The sequence below is a fragment of the Eleutherodactylus coqui genome, chromosome 10 (genome assembly GCF_035609145.1).
Source record: "Eleutherodactylus coqui strain aEleCoq1 chromosome 10, aEleCoq1.hap1, whole genome shotgun sequence".
NCBI classification, from domain to species: domain Eukaryota; kingdom Metazoa; phylum Chordata; class Amphibia; order Anura; family Eleutherodactylidae; genus Eleutherodactylus; species Eleutherodactylus coqui.
The window spans coordinates 59,445,858-59,465,245 of record NC_089846.1 but is presented as its reverse complement, the minus strand read 5'-3'; the positions used below and the strand labels follow the sequence as shown (position 1 = coordinate 59,465,245).

Below are 19,388 nucleotides of genomic sequence, written 5' to 3'. Positions count from 1 at the left end.
TTTTTTAAATACACTGGTCTTCATGGCATAGACCTTGAATTTAGAAGGTGGTGCAGAAGATCATGCCAGGAGTTGTAATTCCTCAGCAGCACCTTGTTCATTAAAGTACTATAGGCCATCTATTCTTCATTTTGGTGTCTCCATCTGGTTAACCTACCTTGTCGGGACAATCCAGAAGATCCTTAGTCAGAAGACCCAGTCAATCAGTACTGCTACTGCAAGATTCTCCGTATGGGAGATATTAGGATCTATGCGGTCCTAATATCTCTCATACATGGCTTCTAATCATTTGAATGTCCCAGAAGTTTGCATATGAAGCTGAGAGGTTCTGATCAAATACACAGAGACAACGGCTCTTCCTTCCCATGCAAAACCATCAGACAGACATAGAAAAGGGAGGGGAGGGGGTTACGTGACGGGACAGTTCATTTTTCAAAAGGATTTTTCTATTCGGTATTATTTCCCGACCGACCATACAGGTGTCCCATTACCTATTCTTCAAACGGACGGCTCCGGCAGAGTGTGTATAGTGTTTGTATATATTGTACTACACACAATCCCGGAATTAACGGGATGTCATTAGCTGCTGCTGCAGACTCATTTGACTGCCCCGTTGCCCCTGTGCCTTATTTGATTAACAAACCTTGTTAGCTGAGATTTGCAGCGTTAACCTCTTACTTCTATGGCAGAGAATTAGGCTTCTTCGCTCAGCATTTTAAAATACGTTTCAAGCATTTTAATGGGATTTTTTGTGATACTTTGTGCAGGTGTTTTTGACATCCCAGAGAAACCTATGGCAGAAAAGCACCAGAATCTAGAGCAAGGTGCATTTAAAAAAAAACTACTTTGTATTAAAACTTTTCTATACTTTGCTGTAAAGTTTGAAGTATGTCTGACTGCACCGCTTTCAAATTAAAACTATGAAAAATATGTATGAAAATGTCACGTAAAAACCGAAAAGCATTCTTTTCTTGCCTTGAGGGCTTATTCCGAAGGGGCTTAGCTCTACTCAGTCCTGCCCCTCCCATTGCAAACAGTGCCGAGGGGCGGAGAGGGGGCGGGAGCTTAGAGCACCGCTCCCGGCCCGCCTCCTCCCCATGCAGAGAGGGATAGTGTATATAGGCCGGGCGTGAAAACCCGTCGGAATAAGCCCCTACATAAATTGCCATTTTATCATAAGTCAAATATCTTAAACGGGGTTATGGGATTTTTAGACTATGGAGTAAATTATGAAGAGGGTGCAGCAGTCCTCCGCACTCTGTGGTCCATTCATAAAGTTGATCATTGGGAGTACCAAAGTCCGACCGTCATCTATCTAAAGGGCCTTTTACATGGGTCGCTTTTTGGGCACAAACTTTGGATTGTCTAATCTGCCCATTTGAATGTGTTGCCGAACTACCGATGACCTTTCAATTACTTGCCAAAAGAGTCAATGCTTGTTTGTCAGGTGATCACATCGCTAATGCGGTACAAAAAAAAAAAATTTCTTGTGGTTGGCAGCACATCTTCCTGTGTAAATGGGGGTTGTGCCGCCGATAATGATGACACTACGGCATGAACGATTGTTTGTTCCCCAATAAGAGTCTGAATCGGACTATGTGAAGACCAAGCAGACAATTTTGATCATCATCATTCATCATCAGAAGCCACATGGTTCCATGTAAAAGGACCCGAATATTAATGGCCTACCCGGAGGATGTAGGCTTCTGCATTTCTTACACATTCAAAGACTCGTTTTGGGCAGAGCCAATTTATTAGTATTGGGTGCATATTACCATTCTGCAGTTCTAATGTTGAGCTTCATGAACGTGTCATCCTTGTTATAGTACCATGCCATATATGTTTGAGATTTCCAGAGAGATTTGAAATGGGCGGCTTGTTATATGTAACTTGTGGGTAAAATACACATTTGCAAAGAGAAAATGCCACACGAAAAAATGCTCAAAATGAGATGAAACTCAACAGATAGTAAATTAAGTTCTGAGCAATCTATTATAGTTGCAAACAATCCCCGTCTTCTGTGGTCCAGTAACCAGAATAATCAGTAAATAGTGGGGACACCATGTTGGGCAATATTGTCGTTAACACGATGTGGCATCATTCAACAAGTGTTCAAGGACTGTCCTAGGGTGTTGCTGACCAAGTGGTATTGACCATACTCCACAGTTCAGCTTCATTATGAGGATCTGGGAGAACATCCACTCAACGTTCAGTTGTGTCCCACAAATTCTTGAATGGATTGTGCTGGCAAAGGAATCACCTGGACACCTTGAAAAGCATGCCTGCTAATGTTCGCTAGGTGAAGTTATACGTTATCCTTCTGGAAAATGGCATTGGGCATGCTCTCAAGATATGGTAGTACAATTGGCTACTGCACCCCATTACCATAATGGCGTGCCGTCAATGTGTTCCTGATGTGTACTATAAGTGATTGACTGTTGATGCTGATGGCACCCCAAACGAAGACTCCAAGTTGACAAGCTATGTCGTGCTCTAAAATGGCAAAAGGATGAGCCCAAGTGTCACATTGTCTCTACACCCTCACTCAATGATCAATGCCGAGACAGAATCTCAATTCATTGCTAAACTGATATCACACTGTGGAATTCATCACGCCAGGTAGCTCTGGAGTGACACCACTGCAAGCCTTAATAACGGTGGTCTGCTGTGAGGGGCCATTGTCGCAATGAGAAACTATAATTGATGGTATTGGAGCATCCAACTCTGTCCGTACATGCTGCAGTATGTTGCTAGCTGTGGATTGTGGAGCCGCTACTTCATGATACTGGATACATCTCAGTGCTCTAGTCCCACTACGAAGATGCACATTTTGTTGGCCAACGTCTCCAAATTTGACCCCTAGTTGTGTTATCCCATTAATTTTCTGCCCCAATATAACACAAAGAGAAACCAGCTGTACCTAGCCCTATGATGAACCGTTTAGTAAACTCATGCGTTTAATGAAATGGCTCTCAATGGCATCTTCACTTCGGAATCTTTATCTAGACCTCCCAAAAAACAGCACAAAGCAGTTTGTGTGGGTGTGACAATGTCTCCAAAATTAGCTTCACAGACTAATTTTCCCCTTTTATCACACTCCCAGATCATGTGACTCGCCCAAAACATCAACCATTTGCATAACTTGTTTGAACATACCCTAAAATATGCATAATGCTGCAACAAAATCTTCATGTTTTCTCTATAAGGCAGTGTACATTTTGTAATAAAATGTAAAGGGATAGGAAAGGGTGAATCACACTATATCATCATCTTGGGGCAGACACATTATTTGGGCATCAGAGAAGTGGCAGAGGGCCGATTAAGAGCACGCCTAAAGGTTTAAGATCAAAGGCTCGCAACAAAATATAAAAGCAATAGATAAGCGCTCCCAAAAAGAACTTTATTAGCCCAAATACATTATGCCTATAGTAGTAGTAAGAGACTAATTACTTTTAAAGGTGTTTTCTGGAACTCTTAATATCGATGACTTATCTTTAGTATAGGTCATCAATATCCGATCGGTGGGGTTGCACTACACGGGACCCTCAACGATCAACTGTTTGAAGAAGCTGTGGCACTCAGTGCTACACATCTCACAGCTGAAGTGCCTGGTATAGAAGCTCAGTGCCACTCACTTGAATGGGACTGAGCTGTACTTAGGCGACGTGACAAATGAATATCCCTGGTCTGTTCAAACTGCTAATCAGTGAGAGTCCCGAGCAATGGACCCCTTCCGATTAGATATTGATGATCTATCCTAAGGATAACTTATCTTGAATTCCTGGAAAACTCTTTTAATGCCGAGGGGCCAGATTATTCGGTAAAGAACAGAGTCCATGGTTGACCCAAAAACCGTGGTATCAGTGGCAAAACAAGGAGGAGTATAAGAAGATTGTAATGTTGTGCAATGAAAAGGACAGGTTGGTACCCCATGCAAAATAACGACACGAGTGTAATCTGTACGATTGCTGATCACCATAAATTACCATTTCTGATACAACCCATCTTTTAAAAACTTTTTCCCCCGAATATAGAGCTCATGCAATTGTCATAATTTAAGTGAAGAGGGACCGTTAACTACCAGACCCCAATAACTAGGCTACCTCTTGGGAATACGGGAAATGTTTAGAAGATCGATTACTTGATGATATCCCATAAACCTTTTTACCAAACTTTTCAATTTTTTTTTATTTCTGAGAATAAAAGGATACAACTACACACAAATAAAAACAACTAAATAGTGTTTATTAAAACATAGCAATAAAGCTGTACAAATCGAGAAGGTAAGAGCTGAAGTTAATACTTATTGGTTCTTTTCCATTATTTACTTCTACAAATATCTCCTTAGTAACACGGGATGAAATGGTGGAATGGCGTTAATTTTATATTGCCAAGCTGATTTTCTCTTTGCTGCCTTCAGCACGGCAATTGCCAATCCAGTTGATCATCCTCATAGAGGAGACAGAGAGGTTGCTAGGGATGCAAAGCCTATGAGCTACATCCTTATTCATGCGTTGGTCAGACAAGGAATCCATAGCAACCAATCTGTCTTATAGTACTCCAGTCTTCCGCATTGCTACTGAGAAGAGACAAAAAGGCTTGTTAGTACTAAAAAACACTGATTATTTTTTTCTTAAAAAAAAAAAATAAAAAAATTGGGCTGAAACCAGTTAAAAGAAATAAGATACAGTAACACAGTTTTAGATTCTGAGTAATAAGACAGAACTTATGTACTATAAAGAACAGAATGAACCATGCTACAGTCGCTTTATCAAATTCCATCTGTCTCACTGGCTCTCTGACTTGGCAGAAGGACGAAGGTTGCCCTCATGAGTCAAGATGCTTACATTTAGAGTACACTTCCATCATGCCCAATGTCGGTCAGACGTATGACATGACAATCTCATTTTGTTATGATTGGTTGATGCACATTAGTATATCTTTACGTCAACTGTATCTAAAAGGCTTTTCGATGCGTATGTAGGCCAGAAAACAAAAACATATACCATGCGGTATACTTTTTTTTTTTTTACAATCGGAGTAGGTCATAGATGTATAAGTATACAACTTCATACACCTGGGGCAACACTTTGGCAGCACTTTTTAAACATGATCACTAAACGTAGTGTCTGAACGTGGGTGAATTTAACAATATTTGGGACTACGAAAACACTTTCTACATTACATAACCCATTCCACTGTGTGAAATTAAAAGGTAAGAAGTGAAAAAACAAAAGGTTCGGACAGTTGGCCTGAAACAAGTTGTGGGAATATGTAGAAAGCCGTGTAAAAACTACAATAGACTGGGGAAAAGACTGATTATCTAGAAACGTTACCTGAAGGGTCCTTTGGTGTACAGAAAACACGTAGACATTTTTTAAGGCTTACATCTTTCCCCTGTGAACTTTCACCATACTTTTCAGTCAAATCACCAATTTTGTTTTATCCAAGATTAGCAAAATCAATATACTGTATTATACCGGAGCTTGAGGGGCAGAGCATAATCATGCATCTCTGCCATTTCTAGGCCCTGCATTAGAAGCAACACAGTGTAGTAGTTTTACCTGAAGTATTCTCTTGAAGGGGATGTTTGGGTAAATTTTAAAGTCAGGTGCAGATGTGTAAAAATAATAAAATACAACAGTATTTACCAGTAGTCCTCGGCAATCCACCATTGCAGCCCAGCGGTTCTCCTGGTCTTTGTTGACAGCGGAAGTCGGCCTGCCAATCAGAGGCTACAGCATCACCATTCTGACCTCATGGCATCATGGCTCCCAGGATGTGAACGCTGATGCCAGGAGAACAGCTACAATTGGTGAGCCAAACTTTCCACTTGAACTCTTATATTTTTCCATACTCCAACTCCTTCAAAAATGGCTGATGTATAATAATTAGTCACTTAGTTTAGTAAAATGGTAACATCAAGATTAGTATATATTAATATATGTTTTATCTTGAAGTTGGAGTCAGCTACACACAATAGCATCATGGGCTGCAGCTGCACACCGCGGATATAGTGAAATTGGTTACGCAGAATAAAGATTACTGCATGTAAACACCTCATACAATCCCAAGTTGAATCTTTGCAGTAACGGAGAACATAAAACCAACTCAACTTCTGTTTCATTTGTCCTTCCTACCGGTGTCACAGGGTGGACATCTACTAGCTACCCAACCGTCTCATACTGAAATCATTAAATTCACCACTTCAACAAAACATATATACATCAAATCTGACACACAAGCAACGTCTAATTTAAGTTTTTGGTCTTTTAAAACAAGTTCTATGTGAATTTTTCCTAGCATGATCATGAACGTTGTCGAAGGAAACGTAAAAGAATTCGAAAAGTGTTTTTTCTCCTCATAAAATGACGATACTCTCCCCATTATGAATGATCTCGTGACGAAGAAGATGTCTTTTAGCCGAAAACATTTTACCACACTGAAAACATGAAAACTGTTTTGATCTTATATGAATCCTTCTGTGAAGAAAAAGATTAAAATACGACCGGAATCTTCTACCACACTTAATGCATCCGTACAATTTTTTTCCTGAATAAATTTTATGCGGCTTTCCAGAAATGGATATAAAATAACCGTCCTGACCAGAATGCGGGATTTCTCTATATCTGGTCTGAACCATTTTGGTTGCGATGGGACTAATCTTCTTGTAGGTCAGATTTGACCTACTCTGATGGCACACGGAGCTCTTTTGCCCTAAGTGAATTTTTACGTGTCTTCTGAAATTTGAGCTCCACAAAAATTTTCTACCACATTCTTGACAGACTAAAGGTTTTTCATTGGCGTGAATCTTCAGGTGTCTCGTAAGGTTCGATTTCCACCCGAAGCATCTTCCACATGTAAGACATTTGAACGGCTTCTCCTTCGTGTGAACTTTTTGATGACTGCGGAACTTAAATTTACAAGAAAATGTTACCCCACATTCATCGCAAATAAAAGCCTTCCGCCTTTTGTGGACTCGTTGGTGCTTTTTTAGCTGTAAGCAACTGTTGAAATAATTTCCACACTCTAAACATGGAAAGAGCTTCACCACCGTGTGGATCTCATCGTTACTCACGTAGTAGACATTCTTAGTGAATAGCTCCGCGCATTCGTTGAGCGTTTGGGGGTCCATGTTAGAGCTTGAAGGTCCATTAAATGGTTTGCAACCCTTTCCTCCGATATGGACCCTTTGATGCCTCTTCAGATTAGAATTCCAGCCGAAACGTTTACCGCATTTCATGCATTGAAACGGTTTCTCACCAGAATGTGTTTTTAGGTGACTCTTCACCTTAGAACTTGATGAGAACTGTTTTCCACATTCAGGACAGGAAAATGCTCCCTGTGACGTGTGGAGCTTCTCATGCTTCTTCAGTGACGTAATACACGTATACGTCTTTCCACACTGAGAACAGGGAAATGGTCTCAGTTCGGTCTGGATTTCCTGCCATGTCTCTCCATTAACACATCTTGTGATCACAAAGTCTTCCTTCATATGAATCTTCAAATGTCTTTTAAGATTTGACTTCCAGCTAAAACATTTCCCGCATTTCATACAAGAAAACGGTCGCTCCTTTACATGGGTTTTAAAATGGACGTGAAGTTGGAAAATAGAAGAAAAATAATCTCCACATTCTGAACACTGTACTGGTTCTGTTTTCGGCAGGAGCAGGGATGAATCGTCATAATCGATAACATGTGTCGGAGACTCTTCTTCTGTTTTTATGGTGTGTATCGGTTCATGGGATCTATAGGCAGATTCACTTTTAAAGCTCTCACCACAAATGTGACAATGATATTTGTGTGATGTCAGGTTTAGGGGGGCTGGAATTGAGTTTTCAGTCATTTTTGATGGATTCAAATATTTTTTTAATTGAATGTTTTGATGACCGTAACAACGTCACTTAGGGGATCAATCGTCCATTTACAATTAAAATTTTTGCCGATGAGAAGAAAAAAGGGATCCACTGGATGAACAACTGGACCATCTTCAATCTAGTAGAAACAAAAAAAGTTAAAAACATGAGCATATTTTATGTATATACCAAATGTATAGGGTGCCTACTGCGATGACTGGGGGAATAAAGGGGCACAATAAGGTCTCATGCACTCCGCAGTCATATGTGTGGAGTCCATATGGAGGTGTATGTCGACTCTGCACTATGGAGCTTTGGAAAACCTTGTAACATAGTATGTTAGGCTTAGGCCTGCTTCACACAGGCGACAAAGTTGCGTGATTTTGTAGCAATGCTACAAATCGCATGTATGAGAAGCCCATGGTTTCCTATGGGTTCCTTCACACAAGATGTTTTGTAGCATGCTACAAAACGACACACAAACCCCGCAGGTCCGGTGATATGCCTGCGACATGCAAGGTTTTGTAGCCCATGTTTCTCTATGGAGCCTTCCTCTCTGTTGCATCGCATGAAAACGCGGTTTGCATGCGATGCAACTTTGACAGTAGCAAATGCTACTGTCAAAGCTATAATGTAAGCCCTAACTACTGGAAAAAAAAAACAAAAAAACCACACACATACATCACCTGTCCCGCGCTGTCAGCCCAGCTGCATTTTCTCCCCTGGTCCTGGCACTGATCATCTTCTTCTCTTCTGGCTGGGGATTCAAAAATCCCGGCTACTGGGAGCGCTGGCTGTGATTGGCTGACACTTAGCCAATCACAGCAAGTGTTCGATGAATGGCAGTGATTGAACCAATCACAGTCATTCTTCGAGCACTGGCTATGATTGGCTAAGTGTCAGCCAATCACAGCCAGCGCTCCCAGTAGCCGGGATTTTTGAATCCCCAGCCAGAAGATGAAGATAATCAGTGGTGGGACCTGGGGAGAAACTGCGGCGGCGCCTCGGACAGCACAGGAGAGGTGATGTATACTTTTTTCTCCTTTAGTTACAGCTTATTTTCGGGGTAGGGCTTATATATCAAGCCCCCCCAAAAAAAATTCTCGCACTTAATGCTACAAAGTGGCGCCATTTTGTAGCGTCACATGCGACTTTGTAGTGCTACAAAATCGCAGTATTGCTGCTACAAAATCGCAGCGATATCACACGGTGCAGCGATGCGATATCGCTACGATTTTCTCACAGCGATGTGGTGTCGCCCGTGTGAAGGAGGCCTTAATGAAGACAATGTCCATCTAGTTCAGTCTGTCACACCCCCCCCACCCCTTGTTGGTCTAGAGGAAGGCAAAAAAAAAAAAATAATAACGAGCCAATTCAGCTCATTTGGAGGAAAAAAAATTTCTTCCCGACTCCATATGGCAGCCAGAATAATCCCTGGATCAATGTTTGAGTTTCGACCTAACCCCAAGAACCGGATCAACAACCCCGCTGGTCACCTAATGCCTATATCCTGTAATATCATAGCACTCTAAAGAGACATCTAGTCCCATCTTAAACTCCTCTATGTATTTTGCCATCACCACGTCCTCAGGCAGAGAGTTACACAGTCTCACTGCTCTTACAGTAAAGAACCCCCCTTCTGTGTCGGTGATGAAACCTGCTTTTTTCGAGACTTCAACATTAGAGATGAGCGAGCGTACTCGGCAAAGCACTACTCGCTCGAGTTATTTGCTTTATCCGAGTATCGCTGTGCTTGTCCCTGAAGATTCGGGTGCCGCTGCGGCTGACAGGTGAGTCGCAGCGGGGAGCAGGGGAGAGCGGGCGGGAGAGAGGGAGAGAAAGATCTTACCTCCGTTCCTCCCCGCTCTCCCCTGCAGCTCCCCGCTCCGTGCCGGCACCCGAATCTTCAGGGACGAGCACAGCGATACTCGGATAAAGCAAATTACTCGAGCGAGTAGTGCTTTTCCGAGTACGCTCGCTCATCTCTATTCAACATCCATCGCTTGTGTAGCGATGGATGTTGAAGACGTTCTTCCCTAAAAGCAATGCTTGTTCTTTATAGGGCTGCAGAGAAGAAATAAATAGAGTGCAGCATGCTAAACTGTCAGTCCATTCATCCAAGGGACTCCTGTTGTTCATGGCGATTAGACCCACACCAATCATTCATATATTCTCTATTCTGTGGCTCCGGATAGGGAACAAGTTCTAAACTTGGCACAACTCCTTATGGCCCTTTTTAAATAAGCTGATGAGTGGTAAAATTTATGTACGTTCATTTCCCATCTTTGGCTTCATCAGGTGACCTGATGAAGGGTCGATAAGAAGAACCTGAAAGCTTTCTGAAACATCATGTATTTTTGTTAAACATTAAAAGGCATCATATCTACAAGATTGCTTGGTTTCTCTTGCTGGGAACAATCACACTTTACTCTACTGGCTAACCAGGCACCAAGCCTTTTTTTCAGATTATCCTACAAAACCTACAGGTTAGGCTACATTCATACAGGTGAGCACAATATTGCACTTGCCAACGTGTGATTTTAACAGCAACGTGAAGCATTTTTTTTGTTAGAAATCACATGCTTTCTGTGAAATGGCAATCCTCACTCGTGTTTCATGTGCGTGTTAGGAGCGCAAGTATTTCCCACTGACTTCAATGGGAAACATCGCATTACGCTTGCATGCACATCACATGGCATGAGAGTGCCAGGCGATGTCTTTAAAGGTCCCATTGAAAACACTGAGCGAGGCGAGGGAGCTCGTGTGAATGAATCCATTCAAAATAATGCATTTTATAGTTGCGTGACTTTTGTGCACATTGCACACAACGCGTGTGTGAATATTGTTCATGTGCATGTGGCTTAACACACAGATTTGGATTTTTATGTAGACTTTACCTACTCATTAGAGTGGCTGTGATTGGTTCGAGTGCTGCAGTGATTGGTTCTCAATTGCTGCAGCCCAGCCAATCAGAGCCAGCGCTGCCTGGAGGGGAGGTTTTTAAACCCCTGACTAGAAAATAGTGGATTTGTAGTAGGAAGTGGTTGTAAGTGAATTAGGCTTCAGTCACATCTCTTTTCAACCCCGTCAATGGGTCCCGGTCAGGGTGTCCACTTAAAATCTTGATAACGGAGCCTCTGGACGGAACCTATCTTGGTCGTCCTAGAAAACTGCTGAAATGGAGACCAGCAAATCTCCGTTTTTTCAGGTTTCCGTTCATTTCCGGCATTCTATACTGGAAAGAAAAGAGCAGTCCACCACAGAATGCCCAGAAATAAACGGGAACCTGCAGTTTTCTATAATGGCCAAGATATGTTTTCTATAATGGCCAAGATATGTTCCGCCCAGGGGTTCCATTCTCAAGATTTTAATCGGACCCCTGACGGGAACCGTGGACAGCTCCAGATACAGGACTATTAATGCTAATCACCCATTGAAAATCCACATTCCTGAATTTGCCCAGGAATCAGCTCCGTATATTAGCAGCTACAGCGCTCCCCCTCACCTCGCAATACATTGCGCCTCATCACACGCCAGCCTGCAGCGAGCGCCGGGCCACTGATCACGATTCGGAAGTGGTACCACCTGACCAGCGGCTCAGCGCTCATTGGACGCTGCTGGGTGCTGCCGACTTTGACCTTTTTTATGCAGAAATGCTGTGTAATTTTTGCATCATTTCTGCTACGTGTGCGCATCCTCTTAGGCAGCTTTCACAAACCTGAGTAAATTGCGCAAGATTTGTGCGTAGCATGACGTACAAATCTTGGATGAATATGAATCCCAAGCTTTTGAATAAGATAATATACATGAGCGATTCCCCCCCGCATCGCGGGGCAATGAAAAAAAATTTAAAACCCATGTGCCATCTTTGGCCGTTCCCTCGAACACCTCGCTCATTGTTTTCAACAGAGCCGGAAAACACATCACACGGCGTGCAACGTGTGTGCGATGCGAGATTTTTTAATTAAAAACAATGGGAAATACCTGCCACTAAAACGCCTCGCAGTGATCGCAGGGATCACTGCAGGCGCGTAATATCAGGCTGAGCTTCACAGCCGGATATCCTGCTCGGCTGTGTGAAACCAGCCTTAGGCTCATGTCCACGGCATGCGCGGATTTCTGCAGCGAAAGTCCTGCGAGTCAGTGTGGAAATGAGTTTTAAATGCTCGCCGGCGATCGCGGATGCAACTTTTTTTTTCTGCGCAGGAAAAAAAAAAAAAAAAGGGAACACCTTCCCCCTCCTCCCCGCTTGGTCTCCAAGCAACCAGATAGGTATCTGCATACAAATCCGCAATTGCATTGAGGATCGCTTGCCTATATAGAGATCAATGGCGTCCATCTGCGCGGAATCAGCGGTAAAACGGAGCATGCTGCGATTTTTTTCTCCGCACAAAAAATCCTCATGCGTGCACGGAGGTGCGGACGCTCCCTGACTTCCTATGGGCGATTTGTTGGAATGCGGATCTTCCGCACGGATGCTGCGAATCAAATCCGTCTTTGGGACATGAGGCCTAGGCTGGATTAATTGGCGCTGCATGGTTTGCAATGTGTTTGTGCACGCTCGTGTGTGCGTATTTTTCTGAGCACGCAAAAAAAAAATACTGAAGCATGCTCCCATTGATTTAATATGAGCTAATTGGTGCGTAATACGACTGAAATACGCTGCGTAAATACACACATGTGACTAACCCTAACCAATGGGCTTTATTCACTGCGTATTTACGCCCATGTGAATAAGCGCTTACTGACAATGGATTCTCGTCCTGCTGCGAATTTTCAAAACCTAACCGCGATCCGTCACGGAAGCGCTGATGACTTTCATCTCAGATTTCATTCGCTGCGTTGCAATCAGAAAAATCCGTGGCTTCATTCGCCCCAAAATATACAACAAAGTAGAATACGGATTTTATTACGGATTTGGTGCGGAATTACTTCCAGGACATTTCGGTAATGTGTGCAAATACCGTAAGTGTATCCAATCCTGGCGCTACTGGGGCATCACTAGAGAAATAGTAATAAATGGAGGAGCTAACACACAGCCAATGCCCACCCCTATATAAGGAGAAGGTCCTGCTGCCCACAGTGCCATCCATCCATCCAGCAGTGCCCATCCCCATCTACAGCCATGCACACATGTCCAAGCAGTCCCTGCAGCCTTCCATGCACTAAGAAGCAGCACTTACATGTACAAACCATCCTCAGCGGAGACATTGCCCCTCCACGCCACCTAAACTTCAACACAACAAGAAGCAGCTGCTGCACCTCGCAGAGGATCATGGGTCATGTAGTGCAAGAGATGTAACGGGGGCCAGGAACCTGCACTGCGCATGCGCGGAGGACTCTGCTGCCCCCGACGCGTCTACTTCCTACCCACACTGACCCGCATCCTGTCCTCCTCAGGCGCTCAGCCGACATTATTGTGTGGGGACAGTGCAGGCCACGTTATCACTTCTCCCATGTCATGTGGCCAGCTGACAGCAGATAATGGCATAGCTCCTCACTGTTACTGTAATGGCCCCTCAGTCACAGGACAAAACCTGACAAAACTCCAGTGCATATGAACACACATCAGTGATTTTTTACCTCACAGCGATGCTATGAGGTAAAAAACCACTGCCTGCCCTATTTTTTCGCATCCCTCGGAGCACACCGCCTATTGTTTGCAATGGGACAAAGACATTTGCGCGCACGCGATGTGATGTACGGAAAACACTTGACGAATCTCTGATGCGCGTCAAACAAAGGCCGGGGATCGGAATTACACAGAAGTGATGCGAGGCGTTTTTACATGAAAAACACCCCGCATACGCGGGTAAAGCGCACCTGGACAAGCGCGATAACGGATCGGGGTACTGCGCTCGCCTGTGTGACGGTAGCCTAAGAGTAATAAGTACACACTGACATGCCAGAAGTCATGGGATAGCAGCACGTGAATTGATCATAAATGGCGTTACCTCAGATGATGTTTGGGGACGCCCGCATCTGGATAGGGGTTCGTTGAAACCAAACGATTATCATTTGAACGAGCAAATGGCGTCTGAGTCCACCCGTGCAGCGTGTTTAGACAGGCAGAAATCGGTGACATTCGCTGTATAAGTGAACGACTGAACGGGCGCAGTGTGAACTGAATAATTAGTGAACGAGCCAACGATTTTTATGTCTACATTAGGGCCCATTCACACGGGCGTATTTTCCGTGCATAACACGCAGGCGGTGAAAGTCTATTGAGCGAGGAAAATCGCGGCAATATCGCAATTTTACTCATGAGATGTCTGAGCGTCGGCGCTACTTTTTCTCGCAAAAACATCGCTGCCACTTGCGATTTTCTTGTGCGAAAGACAATAGGACTTTCCAGTTTTAAAAACGCATCGCATCACATGAAAGGCGCGAGTTCGTGCATTGCGATGAGATAAAACGAAGGCTCCGTGGGGAAACATGGGCGATGACAAAGAAAGATAGAACATGCTGCGATTATTAAATCTCGCCACATCGCATCAGTGAAAAGCGTGGGGTTTCATAAATCTGTGTTTTCTCGCACCGCACAATAATCGCGCGGTTGTATCGCCCGTATGAAACTGGCATAAATGCACACAAGCAATTTTTAACTTCGACTGATGGTCTGAGTTTTGAAAATTGTTGCATGTCCTATTTTTCTATAGGTCTCACGTAAAAAGCGCAATATCATGCTTGTCCGTGTAAATACAGTTTAAGGGCGGCTTCAGACAACTGTATTTGTGTGCGTAAGATATACACGCGCAGAGAGCAGAACCCGTCGCTGTTAATGGGTCCGTTCTCATGAACGTGTTTTACATATTTTCCTGCGTATCTGCGCACTAAGGCCCCTATAGAAATCTATAGAAGCGCAAATGCATACTTATTATACGCGCAATTCCATTAAACGTAGAACCCATCTGGACCTCATTAGGCTCAGTAGCCTTTCAGATCACGGAAGGGATGTGTCATACGTGCGTGTGAACCGGCCCTGCGTGTGCAGAAAGTACAGTACTAAGCAACGATACACACGCAAATCACATCATCAAACCTCGTTCCCTTGCGCTGAAGTGTGCGCAATTGTGCATTCAGCTGACCGCAGCCCTTACGGTGCTTTTATATGCAACAATTATTTTAAAAAATGTAAAAATCGCTGGATTGCTCAAAATTGAACGATGATGTTTGACCAACGATTGAATGAGAATGCATTCGTCCGTCCGTCATTCATTTTATGCAGACATAAAAATAATCATTCACTTGCTTACATACCGTTGCTTGTAAACAGCGATCATTTAGTCGTGCGCATTCACCGGTACAGTGAGCCTGGGGTCACACAGGGCGGATTTGCTGCGGAGTGACGTTGCATATCTGCACTGCGGCAAAACCGCTGCGTTTGCAGTGCAATGCAGCACAAATGAGTTTTGCAAAAAAGCTGTTCTCACAGTGCGGATTTTTTCCGCACAGCTGCAGTGCGGAGATGCAACTGCGGCACGGTTTTCAAAGATGCAGCATGTCCATTCTTCTGTCTTTTCCGCAGTGCTTTTTTGTTCATAGACCTCTATGGACGCAGCAAAATCCGCGGCAAAAAGTAAAAAACGCTGCGGAAAAAAACGCTGATTTTTCCGCAGGAAAATCTGCAAGCCAAAATTAACCTTTGAAGCGGTTTTGCCGCAGAAGCATTTCTTTTGCAGCAAAACCGCAACGGGAGAACCGCACAAAACCGCAGCAAATCCACCCTGTGTGAACCCAGCCTGAATGTGAGCGACTGAACGACTTGTGAACAAACTAGCAAATGATTCATCTGCCTATACAAACAGGCTGCATGGCGAGCCCGGTCATCATTCACCCGTACGGACTATAAATCGCTCAGTGTAAAAGTACCCTTGGCCAGGATTAGTACCTCTGCCCCACTAGTATAGAGATATGGTATAATTACTTCTGCTTTAGGACGCCCACCCACTGGGGTTTTTTTTTCCCTGCGAAATTCGCAGCATTTTTTTCTCTGCAGGGGTCTATGGGACTTGTAATGTTAAAATCGCGATCGCGCAAAATCGCGATTTCGCGGTAAATTGCGACTTTGCGCGATCGCGATTTTAACATTACAAGTCCCATAGACCCCTGCAGAGAAAAAAATGCTGCGAATTTCGCAGGGAAAAAAAATCGCCAGTGGGTGGGCGCCCTTAGGCCGCTTCCACACGGGCGACAAAGTCGCGCAATTTTGTTGCTATGCGACAGTGCTACAAATCGCATGTATGTATGCTTTCCTATGGGTTCTGCAACACTGGGAGAATACAAAATCGTGGCATGCTCTAAACAGCCACGATTTTCGATTTTTTTGTAGTCCATGTTACCTTAGGGAGCCTTCCCCATGTGTTTCAATGCAACTTTTACAGTAGAGAATACTACTGTTTGAGCCCTAAAATAAGCCCTAGCCGCATTAAAAAACATATACATCACCTAAGAAGCATTGTCCGGCTCCGCTGCGTCTTCTCCTTGATCCCCAGCACTTGTCTTCAGGCATCTTTCCCTGGTCAGGGGTTTGAAAATCCCTACCTCGAGGAAGCACTGCCAATCAGAGCCAGTATTCGATGAACCAATCACATTCATTCATTGGATCGGGGAATGGCTGTGATTGGTTCATGGAGCGCTGGCTGTGATTGGCTCAGTGCCGCGGCGCTCAGCCAATAAGAGGCAACGTTTCCTGGAGGCGGGGATTTTCAAATCCCTGACCAGCAAGAGATCCATGAAGACAAGTACCGGGGAGAAGACGCGGTGGAGCTGACAGCGCATCTTAGGTGATGTATGCGTTTTGTTTTTTCATGCTGCTAGGGTTTATTTTTGGGCAGGGCATATATTTAAAACTCTCCAACCTCCCTCCCCAAAAATTCTCGTACGTGGTGCTACAAAGTTTGTGACACAAAATCGTGATATCAATCATTTCGCTCATGTGGAAACAGCCTAAGCCTATCATGACTAGAACATAGAGGCTGCTCAAACCCAAAAAAGATCAAAACTCCAAAAAAAAACACTGTGTCCTAGAGGGAGATCTAAAGTCACTCTGCGTGATATGGACCTTGTAAAGGTTATGGCGGTCTTTACTGGTATCCATTCACAATTCTGTGTATTTCCAATGATGGCGGTTATGGAGCTCATATTACTGAGCCTTCGCGACTTTCAGGCAGGCAGAATTGTTCCGCAGGACGCAGAGGAGTTTGTTGACCTGTGGAATATTCTGCACCAAAATTTGCATGGCTAATATATATTCATACATATGCCAAATTCAAAATGGGCGACTTCTGCCAGCAATCCGGTATTAAAATCTACATTTAGATGGATTTTTGGTGCAGATTTCCATGACCGCAAATTTCACAGCATTCTGTGGAACAATTTGCGTCTATGTGAAAATTCCCCTAGGTACTCTGTGTGCTGCTTCATGGTATTTCCATTAGATACTGTATTCTCTTGGCCTGCTAATACAGCATTTATCCCAGATACAGAGTCCTTCAGCAGCACACAGCAGTACAACATGGACACATGCTATAATGCAGATAGGTAGTAACATAGTATGCTAGGCCGAAATAAGACATACGTCCATCCAGTTTAACCTATTACCACCCCCTCCCCCAGCCCTATGTTGATCCAGAGGAAGGCAAAGAAAAAAAAACAAAAATAAAAAAACAATGGAGGTAAATGCCAGGGAAAAAAAAAATTTCTTCCCGACTACAATCGGAATAATTTCAGAATCACCGACCCTTCTGAAGTAATTAGAGATTATAACATAATATTGTAATCTTCAAGAAAGGCAACCAGGACCCTTTTGAATTTTTATCAAGTTTGCCATCACCACGTCTTCAGACAGAGAGTTCCACAGTCTTACCGCTCTTAGGGCTCCTACCCACCTGCGTTTTTTTTTAACATGATTGTCAATGGGACTTTCGAAATGTTAAAAACCGCAAAACTTGCAATGCGTTTTTAACATTAGAAAGTCCCATTGACAATCAGTAGGAGCCCTTAGAGTAAAGAACCCCCTTCTATGTCGGTGTAGAAACATCCTTTCCTCTAGACGTAGAGGGCGCCCCCTTGTTACAGTCACAGTCCTGGGTATAAATAGATGATGGGAGAGATCTCTGTATTGTCCCCTGAGATATTTATACATAGTTATTAGGTCGCCCCTCAGCCGTCTTATTTCTAAACTAAATAACCCCAATTTTGATAACCTCTCTGGGTATTGTAGTCCGCCCATTCCGTTTATTACTTTAGTTGCCTGCCTTTCTACCCACTCAAGCTCTGATATGTCCTTCTTGAGTACCGGTGCCCAAACTGTCCACAATATTCCATGTGTGGTCTGACCAGTGACTTGTAAAGAGGAAGAACAATGTCCTTGCATCTGCCCCTAGAGCTCTTTTGATGCACCCCATGATTCTATTTGCCTTGGCAGCAGCTAACTCCCATTCGTTGCTCCAGTTAGGCTACATTCACACTGTATTCTTTTGAATGGACTTAATCACATTAGCAATTTCTTTCCCCCACAGAGATGCTGCGAGGATAAAAAAAAATTGCAGCATATTCTATCTTTTGGCATTCTATAGGAACGCCTCACCCATTGTTTTCAAATGACAAGACATCGCTTGGCACCCACATGCTGTGCGATGTACATGCGAGTGTGATATTTCCTATTTAAATCAATAGCAAACAATTGCGATCCTGACATGCATGAAACATGTGTCTGGGGATCGCAATTGCACAGAAACGATGCATTTTTGAACGAAAAACATCTCACATCGGCGTGAAAAACGCACGTTGGCTCGCCCATATGAATGTAGCCTAAAGCTTACAAGTTAACTAAAATCCCCAAGTCCTTTTCCATGTCAGCTTTGCCCAGTGGTTTCCCATTTAGTGTGTAATGGTGACATTTATTTCCTTGAAGTACTCCATGATAGCATCTCTTAGAAACCCTTCAAACATTTTATTCACAAAAGTTACTATATAGAGTCCTTAAATATAAGAAACACATTTCTCAATTCTCTTAGAACCCATGGGTGTCTATTTAAAACATTTTTAAGATGGCTCTGCACTTCTTCTGGGGTTAAACTGGTGACATTTAGTGGAGAGTTTACTCTAGCACTCTGCATCTCATCTGACATTTCATTTTCCTCTGTGAATACACTGGAGAAAAAAAAACTATTTAATAGATTTGCTTTTTCATCACACTTTACAATCTTCCCCTCATTATTTATAAAGGGACCACTATTCATCAGCTGATTGCCCAGCCCGTTGTCAATGCAGCGGGCTGGAAGTAGTCATCAACGTTCACCGCAGGAAGTGGTAGTGCCAGCTTTATTCACTGAAATACGGGGGAGAGCCACGCTTCCCTTATGCTTAGGGTGTCACAAACAGTAGCTCATGCTAGATGGTAAGTTTAGTGCATCTGGTATAAACAGACTAAAAAGTCTAAAGATGCATCGAAATTACCATCTAGCATGAGCTACAGTGATAAATTTGGTATTTTTTTTTTAGACTTGCTGCTCTTGGTTTACACTA

The 19,388-nt window shown here is 43.4% G+C and overlaps 1 protein-coding gene across 1 annotated transcript; it reads right to left on the bottom strand.

The window, feature by feature from the left end:
- Positions 1 to 4,224: 4,224 nt before the first annotated feature.
- Positions 4,225 to 13,126, bottom strand: LOC136580499 (oocyte zinc finger protein XlCOF6-like). The gene is made up of 2 exons (XM_066581102.1): positions 13,040 to 13,126; positions 4,225 to 7,995 (listed from the first exon to the last, which is right to left on the bottom strand). Exon 2 carries the CDS (start codon positions 7,844 to 7,846, stop codon positions 6,362 to 6,364), a length of 1,485 nt encoding a protein of 494 aa, XP_066437199.1. The 5' UTR covers positions 7,847 to 7,995; positions 13,040 to 13,126; the 3' UTR covers positions 4,225 to 6,361.
- Between the last annotated feature and the right edge of the window lie 6,262 nt (positions 13,127 to 19,388).

Coding starts and splice junctions, on each gene's coding strand:
- LOC136580499 (XM_066581102.1), bottom strand. CDS start 7,846: ATGACTGAAAACTCAATTCCAGCCCCCCTAAACCTGACATCACACAAA.